General features: G+C 48.1%; 3 protein-coding genes across 7 annotated transcripts; 1 reads left to right on the forward strand and 2 right to left on the reverse strand.

Annotated features, from left to right (window-relative positions):
* The first annotated feature begins 37 nt into the window (after window positions 1–37).
* Window positions 38–13,278, forward strand: dzank1 (double zinc ribbon and ankyrin repeat domains 1). Of its 3 annotated transcripts, none has more exons than XM_036137709.1 (20): window positions 38–213; window positions 383–536; window positions 635–782; window positions 880–985; window positions 1,068–1,119; window positions 1,249–1,376; window positions 1,457–1,527; window positions 3,243–3,360; window positions 3,435–3,614; window positions 3,694–3,816; window positions 3,922–4,083; window positions 5,161–5,395; window positions 7,410–7,513; window positions 7,662–7,745; window positions 7,839–7,944; window positions 9,273–9,331; window positions 9,398–9,475; window positions 11,760–11,887; window positions 12,501–12,575; window positions 12,647–13,278. In XM_036137709.1, the coding sequence occupies exons 2-20, from the start codon at window positions 395–397 to the stop codon at window positions 12,789–12,791; spliced, it is 2,244 nt and encodes a 747-aa protein (XP_035993602.1). In that variant the 5' UTR covers window positions 38–213; window positions 383–394; the 3' UTR covers window positions 12,792–13,278. The 3 variants fall into 3 exon arrangements, with proteins under 3 accessions (XP_035993602.1, XP_035993604.1, XP_035993603.1); XM_036137711.1 differs by having other exon boundaries at window positions 383–503; XM_036137710.1 differs by having other exon boundaries at window positions 387–536.
* A 1,913-nt stretch (window positions 13,279–15,191) lies between these two features.
* kat14 (lysine acetyltransferase 14) lies at window positions 15,192–21,525 on the reverse strand. Of its 2 annotated transcripts, none has more exons than XM_012855684.3 (10): window positions 21,250–21,525; window positions 21,044–21,165; window positions 20,850–20,971; window positions 18,626–18,798; window positions 17,700–18,125; window positions 17,049–17,623; window positions 16,805–16,938; window positions 16,552–16,727; window positions 16,265–16,455; window positions 15,192–16,184 (listed from the first exon to the last, which is right to left on the reverse strand). In XM_012855684.3, exons 1-10 carry the CDS (start codon window positions 21,500–21,502, stop codon window positions 16,011–16,013), a joined length of 2,346 nt encoding a protein of 781 aa, XP_012711138.3. In that variant the 5' UTR covers window positions 21,503–21,525; the 3' UTR covers window positions 15,192–16,010. The 2 variants fall into 2 exon arrangements, with proteins under 2 accessions (XP_012711138.3, XP_035993601.1); XM_036137708.1 differs by having other exon boundaries at window positions 16,805–16,979; window positions 17,018–17,623.
* On the reverse strand, window positions 21,475–22,572 carry LOC105920170 (protein PET117 homolog, mitochondrial). 2 transcript variants are annotated; one of them, XM_036137712.1, is made up of 3 exons: window positions 22,390–22,571; window positions 21,651–21,731; window positions 21,475–21,590 (listed from the first exon to the last, which is right to left on the reverse strand). In XM_036137712.1, the coding sequence occupies exons 1-3, from the start codon at window positions 22,483–22,485 to the stop codon at window positions 21,522–21,524; spliced, it is 246 nt and encodes an 81-aa protein (XP_035993605.1). In that variant the 5' UTR covers window positions 22,486–22,571; the 3' UTR covers window positions 21,475–21,521. The 2 variants fall into 2 exon arrangements, with proteins under 2 accessions (XP_035993605.1, XP_012711139.2); XM_012855685.3 differs by having other exon boundaries at window positions 21,495–21,731; window positions 22,390–22,572.
* Window positions 22,573–23,249: the final 677 nt, after the last annotated feature.

A 23,249-nucleotide genomic window follows, 5' to 3' on the forward strand; every position in this document is an offset into this window, starting at 1 on the left:
ATAATGTCTATGGTTTTTATTGTTGCGGTGGCTGCGGCCACTTCCTGTTGCGGTCCCGTCGCCATGGTGATACCGGTCCAAATCAAAGACTGGGTCGGTTTGTGTCCTGTCCGGATCAAAGCTCCGTTTGCCCAGAGGAAACATCCAGAACTGTGCGGGGATTCTGGATGTGAAGTGGACCTGGGCCGGCAGAGGAGCAGAACCTGTTAACTGGTAACAAGCATTGATAGTTGTGCTGGAAATCAAACTTTATGAGGCAACAGGTTGTTTATATGGAGATCGAGACTTAGTCGTTCTCCAAGGGCATGATCGACAGCACCAGGCCATTAAGTGACTTTAGCCAGCTGCATTTATACATTTATTTAATTTTCTTTGTTGTCAGCCAGTGGTTGCCATGGCAGCAGGAGCCATTTCAGCTCCCTTTATAATTCCCATCACCAACCTTGAGACTCACAAAACCAAGAACCACATCGATACCAGAACACTCGTCTCCATCCAGTCAGGTACCAGCACACACCTGCTCATAATCAAGTTAGGTACAGTCCACCCATCATCCCTCCCTATCAGACAATACTGACCTGCAGATGAAAGGTTCTGGTTGTGTTTAGCTAACAGGTGTGTGGTTTTTTTATAGATTCTGCAGGTGTGAGGATCTTCTTCACATTGGATGGTTCAAAGCCAGTGGAAGGGCAGAGGAGGTCAGGTGGTAGAAGCAGGATGTACACAGATCCCATCCTGCTTCCTGCTGGTAGAGTGGCTGTCAGAGCTGTGGCTGTCACCAGGTAATGTGATCACTTGATAACAGGTGAGGCAGAGACAGGAAACACAAGGAAACCGTTTCCTGTTTACCTTAACTGAGTGTACCTCTGTGTGGCGTAGGGATGGCAGACAGAGTTCAGTGGTTACAAAGATCTTCTCTGTGGATCAGGCGGAATCAGACACCACAACAGAGGATAAGGAGGATGGTCTGCAAACCTACCAGCAGGTAATTAAACAGTAACCTGCAGCTTCCCTGTCAGCCTGTGACATTACTCACCCATCTGGTCTGAAAACGTCTGTTTTATCAGCACCAGTCTGAAGAAAGCTCCTGTTCTGCTGGTTCTGTTCAAAGAACTTCAGGTATGTTCAAACAACTCACATGGAAGTAGGGTAAATAAAATGTTTATTCCAAATGGTTTACAGACCTTAACTTAGCTAAATAGTCATTCTGAAACTGATGCAGCTTCCTGTGCTGTTGTCTACACTCAGAGCCAAGGCAGAATGGGTGCAGCCCTCCTTCAGGTCCACGCTTTCTAAACAGACGTCTAGGCTCCAAAGGCCCCAAGATCACAGCCTCTGCTGTCTGGAAGGGTTCTGGCCAGCGTGTCCAGTCTGCGGTAAACAAACAGACAGAGTCAGCAGTAAATTCTGCGAACTTCTAGTCTAAGCATGTTTTCATCTATTTCCCGTCTGCTAGAATTCACATAAGCGGAAGCAGCTAGGCGGCAAACAGGTGCCTCGTGTGCAGAGAGACGGCAACTTCCTGTGGTACAGACACAGAGTAACACGCACATTTTGTGCCACACCCACAAGAGGCACATCCACCGTTACTGATACACCCACTGCCCAGAACATGCACACTATCCTAGACACACCCACTATCATAGACACACCCACTATCATAGACACACCCACTATCAGAGACACAACCACTATCAGAGACACACCCACTATCATAGACACACCCACTACCATAGACACACCCACTATCATAGACACACCCACTATCATAGACACACCCACTATCAGAGAAACACCCACTATCCTAGACACACCCACTACCAGAGACACACCGACTTTCATAGACACACCCACTATCAGAGACACACCCACTATCAGAGACACACCCACTACCAGAGACACACCCACTATCATAGACACACCCACTATCATAGACACACCCACTACCAGAGACACACCGACTTTCATAGACACACCCACTATCAGAGACACACCCACTATCAGAGACACACCCACTACCAGAGACACACCCACTATCATAGACACACCCACTATCATAGACACACCCACTACCAGAGACACACCCATTATCATAGACACACCCACTATCATAGACACACCCACTATCAGAGACACACCCACTATCCTAGACACACCCACTATCAGAGACACAACCACTATCATAGACACACCCACTACCAGAGACACACCCACTATCCTAGACACACCCACTATCAGAGACACACCCACTATCATAGACACACCCACTACCATAGACACACCCACTATCATAGACACACCCACTATCAGAGACACACCCACTACCAGAGACACACCCACTATCATAGACACACCCACTATCATAGACACACCCACTATCAGAGACACACCCACTATCATAGACACACCCACTATCATAGACACACCCACTATCATAGACACAACCACTATCAGAGACACACCCACTATCATAGACACACCCACTACCAGAGACACACCGACTTTCATAGACACACCCACTATCATAGACACAAACCACTATCCTAGACACACCCACTATCATAGACACACCCACTATCAGAGACACACCCACTATCCTAGACACACCCACTACCAGAGACACACCGACTTTCATAGACACACCCACTATCAGAGACACGCCCACTACCAGAGACACACCCACTATCATAGACACACCCACTACCAGAGACACACCCACTATCATAGACACACCCACTATCAGAGACACACCCACTATCCTAGACACACCCACTATCATAGACACACCCACTATCAGAGACACACCCACTATCCTAGACACACCCACTATCATAGACACACCCACTATCCTAGACACACCCACTATCATAGACACACCCACTATCAGAGACACACCCACTACCAGAGACACACCCACTATCATAGACACACCCACTATCAGAGACACACCCACTGACAGGATCAAACTCATAGTTACTTTCACACCCACTGTACCTGAGACGATACCAGAATCAAAACACGAAACAACATTAAACATATTTCTACTTGGTTTTTAACATTGCTGCCAGATTCTGTCACTGGTGCAGCAGAAAAGTTAAAAGGCTCGTGGCATCAATAGGGACGGATTGTTTCTGGGTCATGTGATCATTACACATATTAACACGTCCTCAACCATCCACTGGGAGACTTTTGCACACCCACTTCTCATGGTTGTCCTGGTCCTCGACTCGCTCTGTTCTCAGGTGTCCTCAGTGTTCCAGCGTCCGTCCTTCAGACCCGTTTGCTCGGTTCTGTCCTCATTGTGGCGCTGTGATTCCCCCGTTACCTGTTCACAAGCCCCCCCCTGCTGAGACAGAACAGGTATTGCACTGATTCACCGTGCAGCTGATGGAAGTTGCAGACGCACTGAATGAATGTGGATGTTCTTCTGTCAGATGCTGCTGTGTGCTTCCTGCCACTCTCTGGTTCCTTTCAATACTGGAACTTGTGTCGTCTGTGAGGAGTCCATAGATGGACACTGGGCACCTCAGGATCATGTGGTGTGTGCCTCTTGTGGAAGCTGGAATCCAGCTCAGGTTTCTAGCTGTGTAACCTGTGAGAGTCGCCTGGAGCGGGTACGTCTGGAACTAAAATTTTAAAGATATGTGCTGCTTCAATGTTTTACTTGCAGGAGTTTCTCTTGTGTGGCCGCAGGTTGGTCAGGGTAGAAGCAGCACCCCCACTGGTCAGACAGAAGATGGCAAGATGTTGTCCTGCTCCAGTTGTAAACGTTTGAACCGCGGTGATGCCAAATTCTGTGACCGGTGCGGCAGAAAGGTGAAAGGCCTGTGGCATCAATAGGGACTGGTCGTTTCTGCACATGCTCAGTTTGTTTACAGTGAAACATTGTGGGATATGTAACGATGTGCCATGTATGTTTAGCCTGTTCCTGCCGTCAGCCGTGTGACGTGCTGGCAGTGTGGCGCGAGCGGACCCTGGTACGGTCTCTACTGCATGGCCTGTGGCGTGTTCTTTGAGGGACAAGCCCTGACAAAGCCCTGCAATGACATCATGCAACCTGTAGAGGGCACCACCCACAGTCAGGTACAAAGCCCCTCCAATTTCCTGTGATCCCCACATTTCCTTTCCCAAGTTAAGCAGCTGGACTGTCACTACCCGATCCGTACCGGTAGCACGATCCGTTCCATCAGCTCATTTGCGAACGCGCGAACAGAATAACTTCTGTACGGTCAATAACTTATGTACTTATTTCTATACTTAAATCATTAAATAATGCTAAACTATATAAATAAAATATTGAAGACTTTTCTGAAAGAAATTGATACGTTTTACAGTCTCTCCATTGTATTGCTTGACGTCATCATCGGATATGCTCAGAAGTCTGGGAAGATATCATTGCGTAACGTTTATCTGTATTGTCTGAATGCACTCTGTTAGTTTTATTGCTTGTTCAAACAGGACTGGGGAAAAATATTTCATCCTTAATTATTCGGTGAATTTCGTTATACAAATAATCTTGTTCTAAACATTTATTTTATTAGAAAGTTAAAATTATCGATTGAGATTTTAGCGCCCTCTGGTGTACAAATCATGAACAAGAGAAGACCTCATCATAAAATTACCCGCATTGTTTATTTCTTACAAAAACGAACAGGGAATAGAACAAAGAACACATAACAAAGCCAAGGCATACTTTTTTTGTACATTTATTAAGTACAAGATACACAAATACAAATGCAAATCAAATACATTTTTAAAAAAAACCTGAAGAATATTCTAAATAAAATACGTTTCTATATTCCCAAATGTGTTTATAGCTGGGTTTTTTTATGTACTTTAAGAAATGGTTTATATATTTATTATTTCCCTAACCACAACTGGGAAACATTTTTGCTATATATATATATATATATATATATATATATATATATATATATATATATATATATATCTGTATTTATTTGTAAAATATGCAATATTTACACAAATACAAAGATATACAAAAAGAAACACCCAGCCCGAAAAAAGACAAAAGAATAAAAAAGTGAGAAAAACTAAATATTGTCTACCGGAAGTTATTCTGTTCACTCAAATGAGCTGATGGAACGGATCGCGCTACCGGTACGGATCGGGTAGTGACAATGACTCCTCTGCATGCAGGTTTCAGCCTTGCCCCCCCATGATGCTTCCTGGAAGGCCACACCTCCACCAAACTCTGCTCCCAGACTAAAAGTAAGTCTTCCCTCTGTGGATAAGTCCACGCAGACCATAGGACTCTATTATCCATCAGCAACAGAGCTGCAGAAGAAGGAACAGCAGAGGACGTTAGCCGTCATTCAACAGCTGGCGACCCGAGACCGCCAACCACCACTCACCGCCATCAGCCCAGGACGAGGTACGGTACCATTACTATTACCAATACTGCAGACACTATTGCAGGTATTGCTCCTGACTGCCCACCACCATCAGGTACGGTATTACTACTACTACTCTCAGTACTGATGGAGGTCAGCCGGAGGCAAGGTAGTATAGTAAAAAAAAAACTTTGTTCCAGTATCACAGAATTCTCCGTCTAATCTGGTGGTGGTGTTGCTAATAGCTTTTGTTGGGAGGCGCAATAACCAGAAAAAGGTGTTCTGTCTGAAAAAAGTGAAGCCCAAAAAAGCAAATTCACGTTCAGAAACTTTCAGAAATTATTTCTACTGCTACAGGTAACATACTGTTTAAATGTGGGGTGGGTGGAGGACAGGGATACATGGTTAAAGTACCCTGAGATAAAAAAAATAGGCTGGAGGTGTTGGGTTTGCATTTTGCTCACAACAGAGTGGATAACAGTACACGCTGCTTCATTGTTTGCAGATGGGGGGCACATATGCTGCTATCGCGAGAAATCCCTAGGGACCATGAAAGACCAGACCATCCTTAGTGCAAAGCGGCTGTTTAAATCTATAGTTGGTAATCCTGTTCAAAAACACTTTCTGTCGTACTGGGTAAAATCGTCCCTCCACCCTGATAGTAGCCAATACAATATCTATTCACAAAAAGAAGGTTAAAATAAATAATCCTCTGTGGGAGGTGCAGGCCTGTAAAAATTATAACCAATCTCTGCTGTTCGGTCCGAAGGGATGGATCTGTCAAAGTTTTATTCCTGCTGTCAGACGTATACTCACTCCACCCTGTCCCTCAGGTTCTTATCTACTGGTTGTCCCACATGCCATCATTCTGACATGCTCACGTAACCTCAGCGTCCGTGCTCTTTCCTTTCGAGTTCACTTCTACTGTTTATGTATCTGGTTAGCTTAGCAGCTAGGCTAGCTGTTAGCTTAAAGGCTAGCTTGGTGATTAGCTTTCATTTTAGCTCCACTGCTTCACCATAGACTTTGAACATGACTGAGAGTCACAAGAAGTGCACCACATTCATGTTTATGAGAAGAAGAGGAAGGTCTCAGAAGAAAGAAATAAGACCTGAGTGGATTTGGGAGATTTTTATTTCACACAAACCCCTGAAGAGCAGTAGAGCAGGTAAGATAGTTTTGCGCATATGCAGTTATTCAAAAAGGGACTTGGTGAAACTTTTGGAAAAATCTGCAACTCTAGCTTTAATTGTAAGATGACCAGAGCTGCACCATCTGTTATTAACAAACACAGCAATACCCGTCCTCATTTCTTACCGCTGTTCCTCAGTCAGCTCAGACAGAACCTGTCAATGTTAACACTGGAGTCTGGGGTCTAGCTCTGTCAGCCAGGTCTGTAAGCAGTAATAAACTAGCCTCTCTATGCGACGCCCATGCCGGGGTAGTGCAGCTAACTCCACTTAATTTGTGATGCATCTTGTGTTTTCCATGATGATAGATGGAAACGCTGGTCTATAGCTTTTCCTCCAGGTATGTCGGCTTCTCCCCTCCCATCTCAGACGACTCTTTTTGGGCCGAGCTACTGCTGATGCAGTGGTTGGATTGTTGGCAAAGGGTAGATGCTGATCCGTGGTATAAACAATAGCCACTCGCTGCCCTCCAGTGTCTCCACTGAAAACAAACTCTGTATAAAATATTATGAGCAGCAGAATTGACCACAAAACGGTTAGTTCCATCTTATGACTCAGAAAGGCAAAAATACAGAGAAATACACAAACTACTAGAGTAGAATAAAAATATAAAGCCAGTGTCATGAGCTGCGTGTGTTGCTCCTTCTCCAAAAATTATCTGTTGCTGTCAGAAAAAAACCCAATAGGAGGAACTGCAGCTTCCAGAACGTCGTAATTATCAGCAGAGTCCTTTTATAAAGTGGGTCAGGCTCATTCAGAGAGAAAGATCGTCTATAATTAAAACTCCTGCTTTGTTTTTCCGTTTCTCTTTCTGTTCCTTGATGTGAGAAGTTCTAACTGATTCTGAATGGCTGATAATCTTCAGGTTTCTGGAGGAAGCAGCTGGATCACATATGTGCTCATCTAAGAAGTTACACCCAGAATAATTCCTCCTTCAGGACTCTGCTGGCAGAACCACGTCTAGGCCAGGTAAACCTCTCTCCTAAGTGACTGAACCTCATCTGATCCAGATGAATATGGGATGGATAATGTGTCCGGATCAGTCTAGAAACATTACCTGAGCAGGTGTCCTCCAGCCTGTGTTCACCTGCTGTCTTGGGTTCCTGCTCTTGTTCAGATGATCTCAGCTGCCATTCAGGAGGACCAGGATGAAGTCACCCTGACCCTAAGCTTCATGGTGGCCCCACCAAAGCAACAGCAGGTGAGCTTCAGATGGGAACTCTGAACGTGGCTGAAGCTCTAAGAGACAAAGTGAGAACGGACCTTAAATGAGCAGAACTGTGTTTGGTCTCAGGTTGGACCTAATGAACACGTTGGTGGATCAGGAGGGGCAGGATTAGTGGGTCAGGCCCAGACTCTCAGCAGCGTCACAGAGCAATCTGCAGACAGAACCAATTCCAGTAAGAACCACAGTTTCAATCTGGACCAATTTTAGTTTCCGTCTGTGTTCTGATTTTATGCTCTAAGGCAGTGGCGGCTGGTGAAAAAAAAATTTAAAGTCGGAAAATTACTATGATTCCACAAGAAGCACTTAATAAAAAAACATTGTTCACAAAGGTTTATTTTGGTGTTTTTGTGTTATTAATCCTTTTCACAGACTTATGCCAGAGGGTTTGCATACATTGTACATGTACGTATATTATTACGAAACAAACGTTTACTTCCTGACTTAAATATATATCCTAATTTTTTATTTATATAATGATTTAAGTAGAAAAATGACTAGTGCAAAATTAAGTTGTATTTACTGGAAATGAAGTGTAGACTGCAAAGTCTGTGGTGGTATGATGGTTCCCACAGTCAATTGGGATTGTCTGCCTGCATCCTTTTCATTGAAATTATCCATTTCTTTCGTCTTTCCGACGATCCAACGATTTGGAACGCCTCTGTGTGCAACCGGGAGCACAACAAGTCGTAGGTATTGTTTAGATTCCACAAATAAACTAAAAGCACGCTCTAATTCACCCGTTTTGTCACACTGGTAAGTGAGAACAGTACTGTTTCTGTCTACTACCGTGACCCGATGTAGCTCGTGACGTCACACGTGATCTGGTCTATACACCTATCACTGTGTAGCAGGGGCAATGACTCCAGGAGCCCCAAAGCCATTCATTTAGCGATGCTGATTGGCCAAATATTTATAAATCTTCCCTAGCAACAGAATCCGATTGGTTATTTCGCTACACTTGTAGGGCTCCTTGAGTCACAGCCCCACAAATGTAGAAGAGAAATGATACGTTCTGTTGGTGGAAATGCGCTGTTAAATGAGAGTCAATTAGTAGGAGTGTTTTAATAATTCTTATTACATGTAGCCACTTACTATTAAGTAAAAACTGACATTAATAATACTTTTAAAATCTATATACATTTTGACTTTTCCCCTCCACATCTAGGGAGGGCAGCGCCCCCTATGGGCCAGCCGCCACTGGTCTAAGGTGAAGGTACAGAGAATCAGGGATATTAGGCAGAGAATGAAATGTTAGGTTGAATTGTTGTGTGACAGTGACCCCTGGTGGTGCGGCAGCATCAATTCACCAAAACAGATTTCAGTTTTACCTTCTGATTGTTCCAAACATTTAAACAAAGCAGGTTCCACCGCCATTAAGTGATGTCACTACCCCTGAGCATTAACCTGTGGAACCTGCAGGACGTTCTCCTCCTGGAAGTCTGTGGAGGTTCTAATAAACACAGAAGAACCTGCAGGTCATTACTTTGGTTTGTCTTCCAGGAAGTGCTGAGGCATCAGGTTGGAGACAGCTAAACGCAAACCCAAAACCCGAACCATCGGTAAGAACCAAGTCTCCACCTGAACCTACTGTCCGAAGTGTCCTCTGATTGGTTATTTGCCTGCAGGTGACTGACTGTCAGTTGCACAAGGAGCTGGGTCCAGACCGAGGCCAGATCAGCATTATCCAGCAGCTTCTGGATCAGGTACAACCTAGATGCACCATGTCTAGTCAGGCTCAACCTCTTTGTCCATCCGAATACCCTTATTGGGTCAGAACACTTCAGCCAGAAATGTGTCAGTGGTCTCCATGATCAATGTCTGAATAGAGCAGTCAGTGAGGAAGGAGGTAGTAGAAGGAGCCTGGATGCTTCCTCTCATGGCTAAATTAGCATAGGAACCTTGCAACGTCCCTTACCAGCACTAAGGAGCTATAAGGTATCCCACAATCCTTTGCGTGACATGACATATCAGCACAGCTTCCTCACAGAAACCAACTAAAACCTCCGTAGACCAGAGAGCGTCTCTTTTAGCTCATGTCCAGAAGACTGTAGGATCTGACTCCATCCTCCGTGTCTCTGACTCCATCCTCCATGTTTCTGACTCCATCCTCCATGTTTCTGACTCCATCCTCCGTGTTTCTGACTCCATCCTCCATGTTTCTGACTCCATCCTCCGTGTCTCTGACTCCATCCTCCGTGTCTCTGACTCCATCCTCCATGTCTCTGACTCCATCCTCCATGTTTCTGACTCCATCCTCCGTGTCTCTGACTCCATCCTCCATGTTTCTGACTCCATCCTCCATGTTTCTGACTCCATCCTCCGTGTCTCTGACTCCGTCCTCCGTGTCTCTGACTCCATCCTCCGTGTCTCTGACTCCATCCTCCGTGTCTCTGACTCCATCCTCCGTGTCTCTGACTCCATCCTCCATGTTTCTGACTCCATCCTCCGTGTCTCTGACTCCGTCCTCCGTGTCTCTGACTCCATCCTCCGTGTCTCTGACTCCATCCTCCGTGTCTCTGACTCCATCCTCCGTGTCTCTGACTCCATCCTCCGTGTCTCTGACTCCGTCCTCCATGTCTCTGACTCCATCCTCCATGTTTCTGACTCCATCCTCCGTGTCTCTGACTCCATCCTCCATGTTTCTGACTCCATCCTCCATGTCTCTGACTCCATCCTCCATGTCTCTGACTCCATCCTCCGTGTCTCTGACTCCATCCTCCATGTTTCTGACTCCATCCTCCATGTCTCTGACTCCATCCTCCATGTCTCTGACTCCATCCTCCATGTTTCTGACTCCATCCTCCATGTCTCTGACTCCATCCTCCATGTCTCTGACTCCATCCTCCGTGTCTCTGACTCCATCCTCCATGTTTCTGACTCCATCCTCCATGTTTCTGACTCCATCCTCCGTGTCTCTGACTCCGTCCTCCGTGTCTCTGACTCCATCCTCCGTGTCTCTGACTCCATCCTCCGTGTTTCTGACTCCATCCTCCGTGTCTCTGACTCCATCCTCCGTGTCTCTGACTCCGTCCTCCATGTCTCTGACTCCATCCTCCATGTTTCTGACTCCATCCTCCGTGTCTCTGACTCCATCCTCCATGTTTCTGACTCCATCCTCCATGTCTCTGACTCCATCCTCCATGTCTCTGACTCCATCCTCCATGTTTCTGACTCCATCCTCCATGTCTCTGACTCCATGTCTCTGACTCCATCCTCCATGTCTCTGACTCCATGTCTCTGACTCCATCCTCCATGTCTCTGACTCCATCCTCCGTGTCTCTGACTCCGTCCTCCATGTCTCTGACTCCATCCTCCATGTTTCTGACTCCATCCTCCGTGTCTCTGACTCCATCCTCCATGTTTCTGACTCCATCCTCCATGTCTCTGACTCCATCCTCCATGTCTCTGACTCCATCCTCCATGTTTCTGACTCCATCCTCCATGTCTCTGACTCCATCCTCCATGTTTCTGACTCCATCCTCCGTGTCTCTGACTCCATCCTCCGTGTCTCTGACTCCATCCTCCGTGTCTCTGACTCCATCCTCCATGTCTCTGACTCCATCCTCCATGTTTCTGACTCCATCCTCCATGTTTCTGACTCCATCCTCCATGTCTCTGACTCCATCCTCCATGTTTCTGACTCCATCCTCCATGTTTCTGACTCCATCCTCCATGTTTCTGACTCCATCCTCCATGTTTCTGACTCCATCCTCCATGTCTCTGACTCCATCCTCCATGTTTCTGACTCCATCCTCCATGTTTCCGTCACTAATGACGTCAGAGTTAAAGTCTGGAATCAGCTCAGCAGATGAAGCTCCTTTCCTCCCTGATGGAGTTCTGCTGACCCAGGAAAGGTCAAGGAGCTAGAATATAGGATGTAGGAGCTAGGAGCAGGAGCTAGGAGTTAGGAGCTGTTATTAAGGGTATTCGGATGGAGCCTCTGTGTTACCTGACCCATTTTAACCAGACAGGTTGTCTGTCCACCAGGGGGCAGATGTGTCCAGTTGTGGGAGCGACAGCCGACACGCCTTGGCGGTTGCCGTGGTAAATGGTCACTGTGATGTACTTCCTGTTTTGGTTCAGCGAGGAGCCGACGTGGACCAGCAGTCTGGACCGTAAGAAAGATGATAAATTAAACAACCTGAGACTGTGGGCGGGGCTATGTTGTGTGGGCGGGGCTACTATGCCGTGTGGGCGGAGCTATGCTGTAACTCAAGCATGAGAAAGCTGGATCATACTGAACCAGAGCAAAATTCCTTCTCATATTTCATACTTCACAAGAACTCAAGCCCAGAACTCATGAATTCTTCAAAGGTCCAGACGCCACACAACAAATAGTTCTGGCCAGTATGTGTCCAGAACAAGGTGTGAGAACAAAATTAAATTACTTTGTTGCTCTGAAACTACAGGTGTGCCTTGTTTCCTGTAAAAAGATACAAGTGGGTGGGCGGAGCTACGTTGAAGGGTCACACTCCCAGGTGTTAATGTACAGGTGTTTTTTTCCTGTGAATTTACACAGCTTATGTGGACGGAGTTATGTTTCAACTTGAAGGTGTTCCAGGGAAGGTGTGCGTCTCACTGCTCATAACACGTGACAATAAAGTCTGTGACCACGCCCACACATTGACCACGCCCACACCGGATTGCTTCTGTTTTGACACATTTGATGTAAATATGAGAAAAGAAGGAGCAGTCAGGTGATGTGACCACAGGTGTTTTCCTCCTCAGGATGAAGAACACTGCTCTGCATGAAGCTGCAGCTCTGGGCTCTGAGGGGCTGCAGAGCGCCAAGCTCCTGCTCAGGTACAACTCACCTTAGACTGCACACCTGCTGCTGTAGCCCCTCCCACCTCGTGATGTCTGCCTGCTTGTAGGTGTAAGGCGAGCGTCAGGCGGAGGAACGCTGCAGGTCAGACTGCGTACGATGTGGCGGTGACGTCGGGCTGCAGCGACATGGTGTCCTTGCTGGACGCTCAGACTGGTCCAGATTTACCGGGTAACCCAGGAAGGTCCCAGTAAAACCCAGACGTCTTCTGATTGGTTTGTCTGAAGTACCTGGCTGGACCGGCAGCTTTCAGTTCTTCAAAGCTGATGTGACAGGTGGTCATTTACCACATCAAGCAAAACTACCTGATGTGCTATTACTCATTGTTATTTAATGTTTAATAAATAACTCTACAGTCTGATAGGTGTTGTTCACTGAATATCAGCCCTAACAGCTGAAATCAGGACAATAGTTGAAAGTAATGATCTTTTAACATTCATGCCATCTTTTAACAGCAAACTCTGCAGACGTATAGAAAAAATTAGTGACAACTTTTCTTCAAGTTCAAGGATTTATCAACAGGGCGTGCTTTGGTGGCGCATTGGTTAGCGCGCACCACCCATGTATGGAGGCCTTAGTCCTCGACGTGGCCGACCCAGCTTCCAGTCCAACCTGTGGTCCTTTGCCACATGTCTCTCCGCTCTCTTGTAACCCCTTTCCTGTCAGCCCACTATACAAAAACAAGCCACTAGTGCTGTAAAAAAAATTATTTAATAACAGAAATATCCAGAGAACATCACTATAGAACGCTGTTTATCTGAATTAACACTATATTTCTATTAACAAATCCTCTCTACTAGGCTAGTGAAACTTAACTAAACTACTAAGCAAAATGAAGATAAAAAAGAACCTAAGCTAAGGAACTATTTAGAAACAAAAGACAAAATTAAATGGTTGATCATCATCAGAATGATGAATCCTGGTTCACTGCCGATCTGAGTTAAAGAACCAAAGTTCATCTTAAAGAACATTGAATTAGATTAAATTAGCTTAACTAATTGACAATGCAAATCCTGGGATAAACAAAACATTATTTGACCAAATAACATTTTAAAGAAAGTTTAAGATCTAAGATTTTCTCAGTAGAATCCATAACTTTATTAATGCGATTATTCCTCTGGGAAGCTAGGGGTCGCTCTAGTAATCAGTCGCTGAATGGGTTAATCCTAAAGTTATACAAAAACACCATTAAATTGACATTAACGTTCCATATTAATGCGTCAATAACAATCATAGCACTATCAAACGATAATGGAGTGAAGTGAAACAAACCTTATGTTTAAAATGAAACAAATGATATCCCGGAAGCTAATAGCATTATGTTAGCGGACATTCGGCGCTAGTTTTAAAAGGCCTTATTTTGGTCGTAATGAACGGAAAACACGAACATTATCCCATCATCAAGTTTGTTCTAACTGTAAAAACACACTCACTACGTCAGCAAAGCATGGCTTCAAAGCAGCTAGCGCCAGCTAACCTGCTAGCTCAGTCAAGCTTTAAAAACAGTGAAAACACATTAAACCGTTCTAAACTTTCCCAAGTCCTCCACTCACACCAAGCAGCAGCTTCTAACCACCAGGACAGTGATGGTGGCTCACTGGTTCTGACCCGGACTGGTTCTAGGAGGATGGACCTCCATGTGCTTAGAACCAGCAGCGCTCCACCTGCAGGCAGATCAGAACCTCCAGAACTGACAGAGACTCCTGGACAGGTGAGGAAACGTTTTCAGGAGAACTGAGAGAAAGTCCTGCTGCCTCTGATTTATGTTTGCTGATGAGCCGATATTTGAGGATTTACACGGGCATGATTAGTCTGGAAAATAAATGTTTAACTTTCTGTGACATGTTTGGATGAACTACTGAAAACAGGACTTGGAGGACCAGCGTGGAGCTCAGCAGAACTTCATCCATCTGGCCAGAGTCGGGTTCATTTTAATTAGTGATTAGTCACATTTTCTGTGGGACGGGGATGTGTAAATCATTGTAGATACAACCCGTGAAAAGGTTTTTGCACATTTACCTCATTGAAAAGTCATCCAGTTTACTAATTATTTTTGAAAACATTTGCTGTATCTGGCCTCCTTTACTAGACAAATTATAAGCAAATTTTTGTGCATCAAAGTCTGCATTTGAATAAAGGTCATTGGATAGACGTGGTTCTATATACTATGAAAATATACGGAATATAAAAAGTGTGGTTAATAAAAGAAATTGGTGTTATTTGTAACATTTTAAATTGGAAGATTTGAAGTTGCCTGTAATAACTTTGCTGTAATAAAAAAGTCTACATCTGCATCAACCTGTGCTGGGGGGGGGGGGGGGGGGGGGGGGGGCGCGCAGAAAACCAGTGCCAGGTGCCTCACTTTGGACCCCCAGCAGGATGTTCAGTTGGTCTGATTTCTACAGGTGAAAACAGGGTGAAGAGTTCAGGCGTTTTCCAGGAATCATCTCTGAGGCGGTCCTGTTAAACCCCCACAGCCAAAGCTGCAGGAATCATTTCTATATTAGAGGTTTTTCACAGGTTTTAAGGTTAGTATCCAGATCTGACTCCAGTTTATGGAAATAAAACATCAGTAATCAGCAGAAACACTGATATTCACGCAGGATTTTATTTGACTTTCATAATTAGGGTGAGAAATTAGAGTGCGGCAAAAAGTGAATTTTTTTAAGGATTTTTTAATTTTAAACAATTTTTCAAATGAACTTCAGGCCAAAAGATTCAGAGCAGCATTAAGGATATTTTGGACATATTTTCTGTCTTTAGTCCAGCAGGAGCAGCAGCAGAGAACCTTTACAGGAACCAGATCCAACCTGCATATCTTATATGGGGAAACAGCGCCTCCTGCTGGCCACACATGGAAATGTAAGAATCGCTAGCCCAAAGTGAACTGTTCAGCCAGAATGATTCAATGACTCAGTGATTCTTTTCATTAAAGAAAGAAGTTTGATTCGGCGTGGAAATGAGGCAGAGATCTCTCTAAAACTAATAAACGTGTTAAAGGCGGATCAGTTTGACAACATGAGCGACTTTCTTAGATATTATTACAAATTCCCTGATTTTTCATCACTTTTCTGATAATGAAAAATGATAATTAGCATCACGGCCAATCAGATCCTTCCTCTAAGAGCGGAGCAGCTCGTCCTAACTGGAGGCCTCGTTAACATCACCACCAGTAGCTTCCTCCACAGATCCAGACTCCAGAGTATCACTTCCAGTCAGAAGAACCAGGAGGGTCCGTTAAAAGCGTCCTGCTGCCGTCTCTGAACCTGCTTCTAACCACGTTTACCACGTTTCAGAGCTGGAGAGGTCTGGTGGTACCAGCAGCCTCCAGTAGAACCATCAGAGCAGGACCAGGAGAACCACAGCACTGAAGCCTTTATTTAGAAGAGAAGTAAAAGCAGCAGAGCCGCCGCTCAGCGCCGGAGCCGCAGGAAGAAGGCGTGCCGGCACTCGCTGCTGTCCACCGGGTAGTATTTGTCGTAGAAGTCCAGGATGTACTCCTCGGCCTTGAAGCCAAACTTCTGGTAGAGCAGCATGGCGGGGTTGCTGGCCGACACGTGCAGCGTCACGTCTTTGCCCATGCAGGTCTGCAACACAGCGGCACACGGTCAGCGCGCCGCCACACGCCCTCTGAGCCCCGCCCACCTGCCGCTCCAGCAGGACTCACCTGGATCAGATGGTAGATCATGAAGGTCCCGATGCCGGCTCTCCTCCACTCAGGGTGGACCAGCAGGAAGGAGATGTACGCCTCGTTGTACTTCACATCCGGCACCATGAAGCCAAAGCCCACCACCACCTTCTTATAGAGAACCACCACGCTGAAGTCCGGGTACTGCAGGCACTCAGACAGGTCCACACCTGGAGGAGCACACCTGAGGTCAGCCCCCCTTATCTCTATTGTTGTGCTGGTTCTATGATCACTGTTCTAATAACGGCAGGAGGAGGCGGGGCTACCTGGCCAGAAGCTGTCGTGGCACATGGCGTTGACGGAGGGGATGTGGTTGGGACGCACGTAGCAGTAGTCGATGGGCGCCTCGGGTTGGGGGGTCCAGTCCGGATCCTTCCTGTGAGGATACGCCCTGATCTCCGCCAGGAGGCGGAGCTTGAGGGGCCGCGACTCAAAGTCCCTCCTGGGAAGAGGAAGACAGGGTGAGACGCGGCGCTCCGTGCTCATAGGCCGCTGTGGTGCGGCGCCATCGTTTCTCACCTGATGAAGGGCTTCAGGATGCGGGCCGTGTACGGACTCTTGATGTTGGGCTCCAAGCGGCCCTCAGCCCCCATCAGGCGATGCCAGAAGGAGACGGAGCGCTGCTGGACTCCTCTTCTGCTGGAGAAGTTGGTCTGCAGGGAGAGACGGTTAAACGTGAGCAGGAGGTTCTGACCTGCAGGCGGACCGCCCCACAGGACCGCCCCACAGAACCGCCCCACAGAACCGCCGGCGGTACCGGTACCTGGAAGCGATCCAGAATCCGCTGCTCCTGGCTGCCGGTGCCAAACTGGCCCTTAGCTCCGCCCCCGCCACGTGACTCCGCCTCCCGCGGGCCGCAGATCCCTCCCACCAGGCTGAGGGCGGCGCTGACGGCCCGGTCGATGTCCAGCAGGGGGAGCCCTCTCTGGCGCTTGGCCTGGCGCAGCAGCAGCTTCCTGTGGAGGCGTTTGCCCTGCGGCGTGACGGCCAGCGCCAGCAGGCAGGCGTCCAGCCGCCGCAGCAGCAGCCGCTCCTCGTACAGGCTGAGGGCCGAGAAGCGGGGGCTGCGTGGGGCGCCGCCGCCGTCTGACTTCTCAGGGAGCGCCATCCTCCGCCGCTCCGCTGCCAGCGCCCGGGAGGAAGGGGGCGGAGCCTCGTTGCTGCCCGCCGGCTCTTCAAAGCGGTCCTGGTGGCCGTCGTCGTCCTCGCTGTCAGCTTCCTGTTTGATGAGAAGCTGAGGGGGGCGGAGCTTCTTCCGGCCCGCGTGGCCGACGTTGGGCGGAGGGATGTACTCCATCCCCGGGTCGATCATCCCCTCCGTCTCCATCTCCTCATCATCTGCAGCAACAGACAGGAAGTGACATCAGCCTTCTCCTCACCGCAGGAAAGCGCCGCCTGCGCGCCGTGGACTCACCGTGGAACAGCGCCTGAGGAGGCATGGCGTCCGGGATGAGGTCCGCCTCCGACAGCAAGCTGGGCGTCGCCGAATGGGAGGCGGGCGTTCCCGGGCCCGAGAAGTCGGGCGACGGCGAAGGCGACGGGCTGGTGAGCGGCGTGCGGTCCGAGGAGCTGAGGGACGAGAAGTCGATGACCTCGCCTCGCTCCAGGACCAGATCAGGGCGCCGCCCGCCGCGACACACGCCCAGCTTGACGGGCGTGGAGGAGGCGCTGCGGTCCATGTAGCCGCCCGCCGCCTCCTTCTGCGCCCGCCGGATGTCTTTGGCCTCCTGGGTGCGAGAACGCTTCTCCTTCAGCTGCATGGCGTTCTCCACGGGGTTCCTGGCGCCTCGCTTCCTCAGACCTTCTACGGTGATGATGGGATCCATGGGCGGCCTGGAAGCTGCAGAGCAACACGGCAGGTGTCACAGGTGTCAGGTGTCACAGGTGTCAGAGGTGTCACAGGTGTCAGAGGTGTCAGGTGTCACAGGTGTCACAGGTGTCAGGTGTCACAGGTGTCAGGTGTCACAGGTGTCAGGTGTCACAGGTGTCAGGTTTCACAGGTGTCACAGGTGTCAGGTGTCAGGTTTCACAGGTGTCACAGGTGTCACAGGTGTCAGAGGTGTCAGAGGTGTCAGGTGTCACAGGTGTCAGGTAGCACAGGTGGCAGGTGTCACATGTGGCAGGTGTCACAGGTGTCAGGTGTCACAGGTGTCACAGGTGTCAGGTGTCACAGGTGTCAGGTGTCACAGGTGTCACAGGTGTCAGGCGTCACAGGTGTCACAGGTGTCAGGCGTCACAGGTGTCAGGTGTCACAGGTGTCACAGGTGTCACGTGTCAGGTGTCACAGGTGTCACGTGTCAGGTGTCACAGGTGTCAGAGCGACTGGCGCCGGCGGTTCACCTTTAGTCTTGGAGCTGGACTTGTCCCCGTCGGGCCTCAGGGTGGGGGGCCTGTTCTGGACCAGCTTCCACCAGCCAGGCTCTCCAAACTCCTGCGCTCCGGAGCGGAAGAAGGTGGGGCTGCCGACCGACAGGCAGCCGGCGACCGTGCTCCACCATGTGGACGTCTTCTTCCTGCGAAGCGCCGATCAACCCATCATCATCCTCCTACAGAACCTCACGATGAACCTTTATTATCACATAAATAGGTTCGGTGCGCTCCGGCGCCCCCTGGTGGTCAATCACCACTGAGCTTTATGGAGGCCACCAGCTCTCATGTTGAAGGCGACCCTACGGCGGCATAAAGGGAGACGGGTCGCCGTAGGATCTTCATCCCCGGCTGATGGTTGGAGGGTTCACACACAGATGGCTCAGAACCAGGGATGCTAACAGCTAACTGACGTACGATTGTCCATTAATGTCCGATTAACTGATAACCTCCGCCAGACGGCCTCTTTCAGGTAATATGGCCACCATCCAACAGAGGGCGCCACTCCTCATCCAACAATTTTAACCATAAACACCCAACTAGCTCAGCCGTGCTGCCTGGCGGAGCGACGTCAACCTCTCAACCAGACTGACTCAGAACCACATGAAGCTAAAAGTACGACTCATGATGATTATCAGTGTTTCATATTTTGTTCATCTTATTTGTTTCTATTCAGTTCAATCATTTTTAGGTTAACTTATTAGTCAATAATAGGGATGCAAGTTATTGATTAATGAGATAATCTAAAGCCGTCTGATCATCGGTCGACTGTTAATTGATTAGAGTTTTCTCCTGTATTAAAGGTCTTTGCGTTACACCATGGGTTTATTTTTATTTTTTTTAGGAAAAGTATTAAAATAGTGATTCAATGTGTTTGGAACTAAAATTATCTTTATAAAATGATTTATGAATTTTAATACATTGCCTGAATCTACACTACATAAAACAAACTGAACCAAAGAGACGGATATCAGAGGCACAATAAGTGTGTGGGAATAAAATTCAGTGAATCATTCAGGAACCCATCAGGTTACTGAATAGAAAGAAAGAGGTTGAAGGGAATAAAATATAACACTAATAATCCTCATGAAATCCCTCACCATCCTGACCTTCTGAGCACATCAGAGTTCTGGTTGAGGGGTTGACTCTGCTCTGCCAGGCAGCCCGGCTGAATGGAGACGTTTATCTGACAACTTAACAACCTTTTTCAGCATTTATATTTAAAAACAGAACCACATAGAGACCATTTTCCATCTTTATCATTAAAGAAAAAATAATCCCAACCTCCGTTTGGGACGGAGGTCCCAACCTCCGTCCCAAACGGAGGTTGGGACGGAGGTTGGGACCTCCGTCATGACTTTTTTCTCTAAGAACTACAGTGGTCTGGTTCCACTTTAGAATGACCAGCAGCGCCATCTCCTGGATGGCAGACGTACTACAACACTGACAGGTCTAAGCAGAGGAACAAATTTACCTAATTAACCATTAATCCACAATTAATAGTAAATCGATTGTTTGCATCGCTGGTCAGAACCAACCCAGGAAAGAATAACCCAACCTGAACCTGTTCACATGAAAACTGCATTTCTGCTGTTCGTCTTCATCACGACCTGAGACCGGGTTCTAGAGACGATTCAGAACCATGCGGGTCACTGACCCGGTTGTGTGGGGAATGTCCGGCACCAGGCGGCCTGAGGCAACAGCTCGTCGTTGGTCCGTGGAGACATTTGGGTTCCTGCTGTTCTGAGAGTTTAATTCGTGGCGCCTGCTGCTGACTTTATGATCACAGATTAAATTAAAATATTTATTTAAAAGCTTCTTGCTGAGCTGTCAGCAGCACAGGGACAAACAGTAAAAGCTACAGTGACATATACTCATATGTGTGTTTATAGCTGGGGGTTTATGAACTTTAAGAAAAGGTGTATATATTTTTATTTCCCTAACCACAACTGGGAAACATTTTTGCTATTGAAAAAAACAAAAATCATGTATTTTTATGCATTTCTGTTTAAGTTTTAGAATATGCAACATTTACGCAAATACAAAGATATACAAAAAGAAACCCGCGTCCAGAAAAAGGACAAAAGAAGTTATTCTGTTAGCGTAAATGAGCTGATGGAACGGATCAGGTAGTGACGGCGTTCACACAGAGACTGAAGCCGCTGCCATGGCGATGTGTCAGGTGAGACAAACTCACCTGTTTCCCAGCAGGAAGTTCCAGTGTCGACCAATGAAGGCGCAGATGTCCTCCTTCCAGCGGAAGTATCCCTGCCGCCCCGTTCCCTCCAGCGACAGGTTGTACATGGCCAGCATCACCACCTGCACACAGGGAGCAGCTTTCTACCTGCAGGTGTCAGGCAGGTGTGCAGCGCCTGGGGGGGCGGGGCTTACCTGCTGCCAGGTGAGCCTCATCCTCTCGAAGCTCTCCTTCCCATCCTCGGCGCAGTCGGAGCACAGGAACTTAAAGAAGTTGTCTCCCTTCAGGTAACTGGGCTGCTCCCCGCGGAGCTGAGCTGCACAGAACCGGGTCAGAACCTTCAGGACCAGCACCAGCAGCGTTCAGTCTGTGACTCCGCCCTGCGCTCTGATTGGCTCACCTGCAGGGACCCACTTGTGGCAGCGGTCGCAGTAGAAGGACATGTCCTCGCAGGCCCAGCCTCCGTCCGGCTCCTCCCCCACGTCGCTGGTCAGAGAGTCTCCGCTCTGGTCATGTGACAGGTCCACAGAACCCTCCGCCTCCACCATCAGCAGCGTCTCCCCCTCCACCTCCCCCTCCTCCAGCCCCTCCGAGGCCGACGTGCACGCCGCCTCCTCCTCCGCCGCCGCCAGCTGCTCCCCGCTGCTGTCCATCAGCGCGGGTTTACCTGCCTCAGGTGTCCTGTGGGCGGAGCCTGGCCTCTCGCCGCTGCCTCTCCTCCTCCAGCTGTCGGGTCAGAACCTGTTGCTCCTCCAGCTGTCGGGTCAGAACCTGTTGCTCCTCCAGCTGTCGGGTCAGAACCTGTTGCTCCTCCAGCAGCCGCAGGTTCTCCTTCTTCCGCTGCAGACGCTCCAGGTCCCGGACTACGCCCTCGTGGAGGCGCTGCGGAGACACCAGAGCCGTGAGAGTCCAACAGAACCACAAACAGCCGGTTCTGATCCCACAGAACCCCACATGGTTCTGAGCTTCTGTTCTGCAGGTTCTGTAGCTCACTATTCCAGAACCAGCCCAGTGTGGGGCGCTAATGGACCGATGACCGTTTTCTGATACCCAAGTTCTGAGGCTCCAGACAGAACCAGCTTTAATCAGCTCCAGAACCTTTGGGTTCCTGATGGAACGTCTGGCAGGTTCTGTCCGGATTGAAATGAAAGATGCTGGGTTTGGATTCTGCTGTTTCTGACCCGGATGTTCTGGTTCTATTATCTGAACACAGTAAATGTACTGAGGGTTCTGATGGGCAGAGCGGGGATTCAAACCAGCAACCCACCGGTTCCAGGGCGAACTCCTGTAAAGAGATCCCTGCTGACCTGACCTCCAGTTCGGTGCTGGTTCTGACCCGACCCACATGTTCCTCATCTCCAGCCTGCACCACCGCGCCTGCCGGTACCGCTCTACCTGCACACGTGGTTCTGTGAGTTCTGCTCGGACATCTCTACTGGGTCTCATCGGTCCATCAGCTTCTACAGAGCAGAACCAGAACCTGCGACCCGTCCAGCTTTGACCTCTCTGGACCCAAACCTTCCCGGTTCTGGACGCTTACCTCTCGGTCCCAGGCCTGCCTTAGGTGGACCCCAGCCACCGTGCCCACAGTCAGAACCACAGACGCCGTCAGAACCACCTTGGAGGCTGTAGACATGCCTTTAGGTTAAAGCCTTAGCATCAGCTAGCATACAGCTAACGGTGACGCTACTTCCGCCTCTTCTTCTTCTTCTGCGGAGTTAAACCACAGCGCCCTCTGCTGGTGGAGCGGGGTTCCCCGCCAGGCTTCCTTTCTCTGAAAGAATGAACCAAAGTTTATTTCGAACAATAACTTTGAACAAAAAGACTTAAAAACGAGAGAAAAAGAACAGAAATCAGACCAAAAAGGAGGAAGAAGTTTACATTTATGCCCCCTGGTCACACTTAATTACTGCAATATTACATGTCCCTGTAAATATGCTTTAATATACAATGGACTTCAATGTGCAATCATTAAACTGCAGCAATCTATATTATCAAAATATTAAATACACGTACTCTTTACTTATATGTGTGTAAATCTCTGCACAGCAGGTCATTTATGGGAGGTGAAGCGTTGTCAGTGATTTATAATTAAGAGGAGCCAACTTCCCAACACCTGCTATGTTCTTTGCTAGTATAGATTTTACATAGTTTATGTGAAGTAACCCAAACACTTTATTTATCCCCCATCCCACCCCAAACAGCAAGGTGAGGGTGTGAATACTTTACAGAATCAGTAGGTGTTTGGGGATTAACGTTCAGATTATTTCTCCTGGTGGTTTTGGGAGTCAACATGCAGGACAGCATTAACCTGATTCTAGTCAGGTTAGGACAGCATGGCGCTATAACAGAAAGTCTGTTTTCAAACAGCAAACATATAAAAATAGCAGTCAGAGAAAA

The sequence above is a fragment of the Fundulus heteroclitus genome, chromosome 5, assembly GCF_011125445.2.
Source record: "Fundulus heteroclitus isolate FHET01 chromosome 5, MU-UCD_Fhet_4.1, whole genome shotgun sequence".
Classification (NCBI taxonomy): Eukaryota; Metazoa; Chordata; class Actinopteri; order Cyprinodontiformes; family Fundulidae; genus Fundulus; species Fundulus heteroclitus.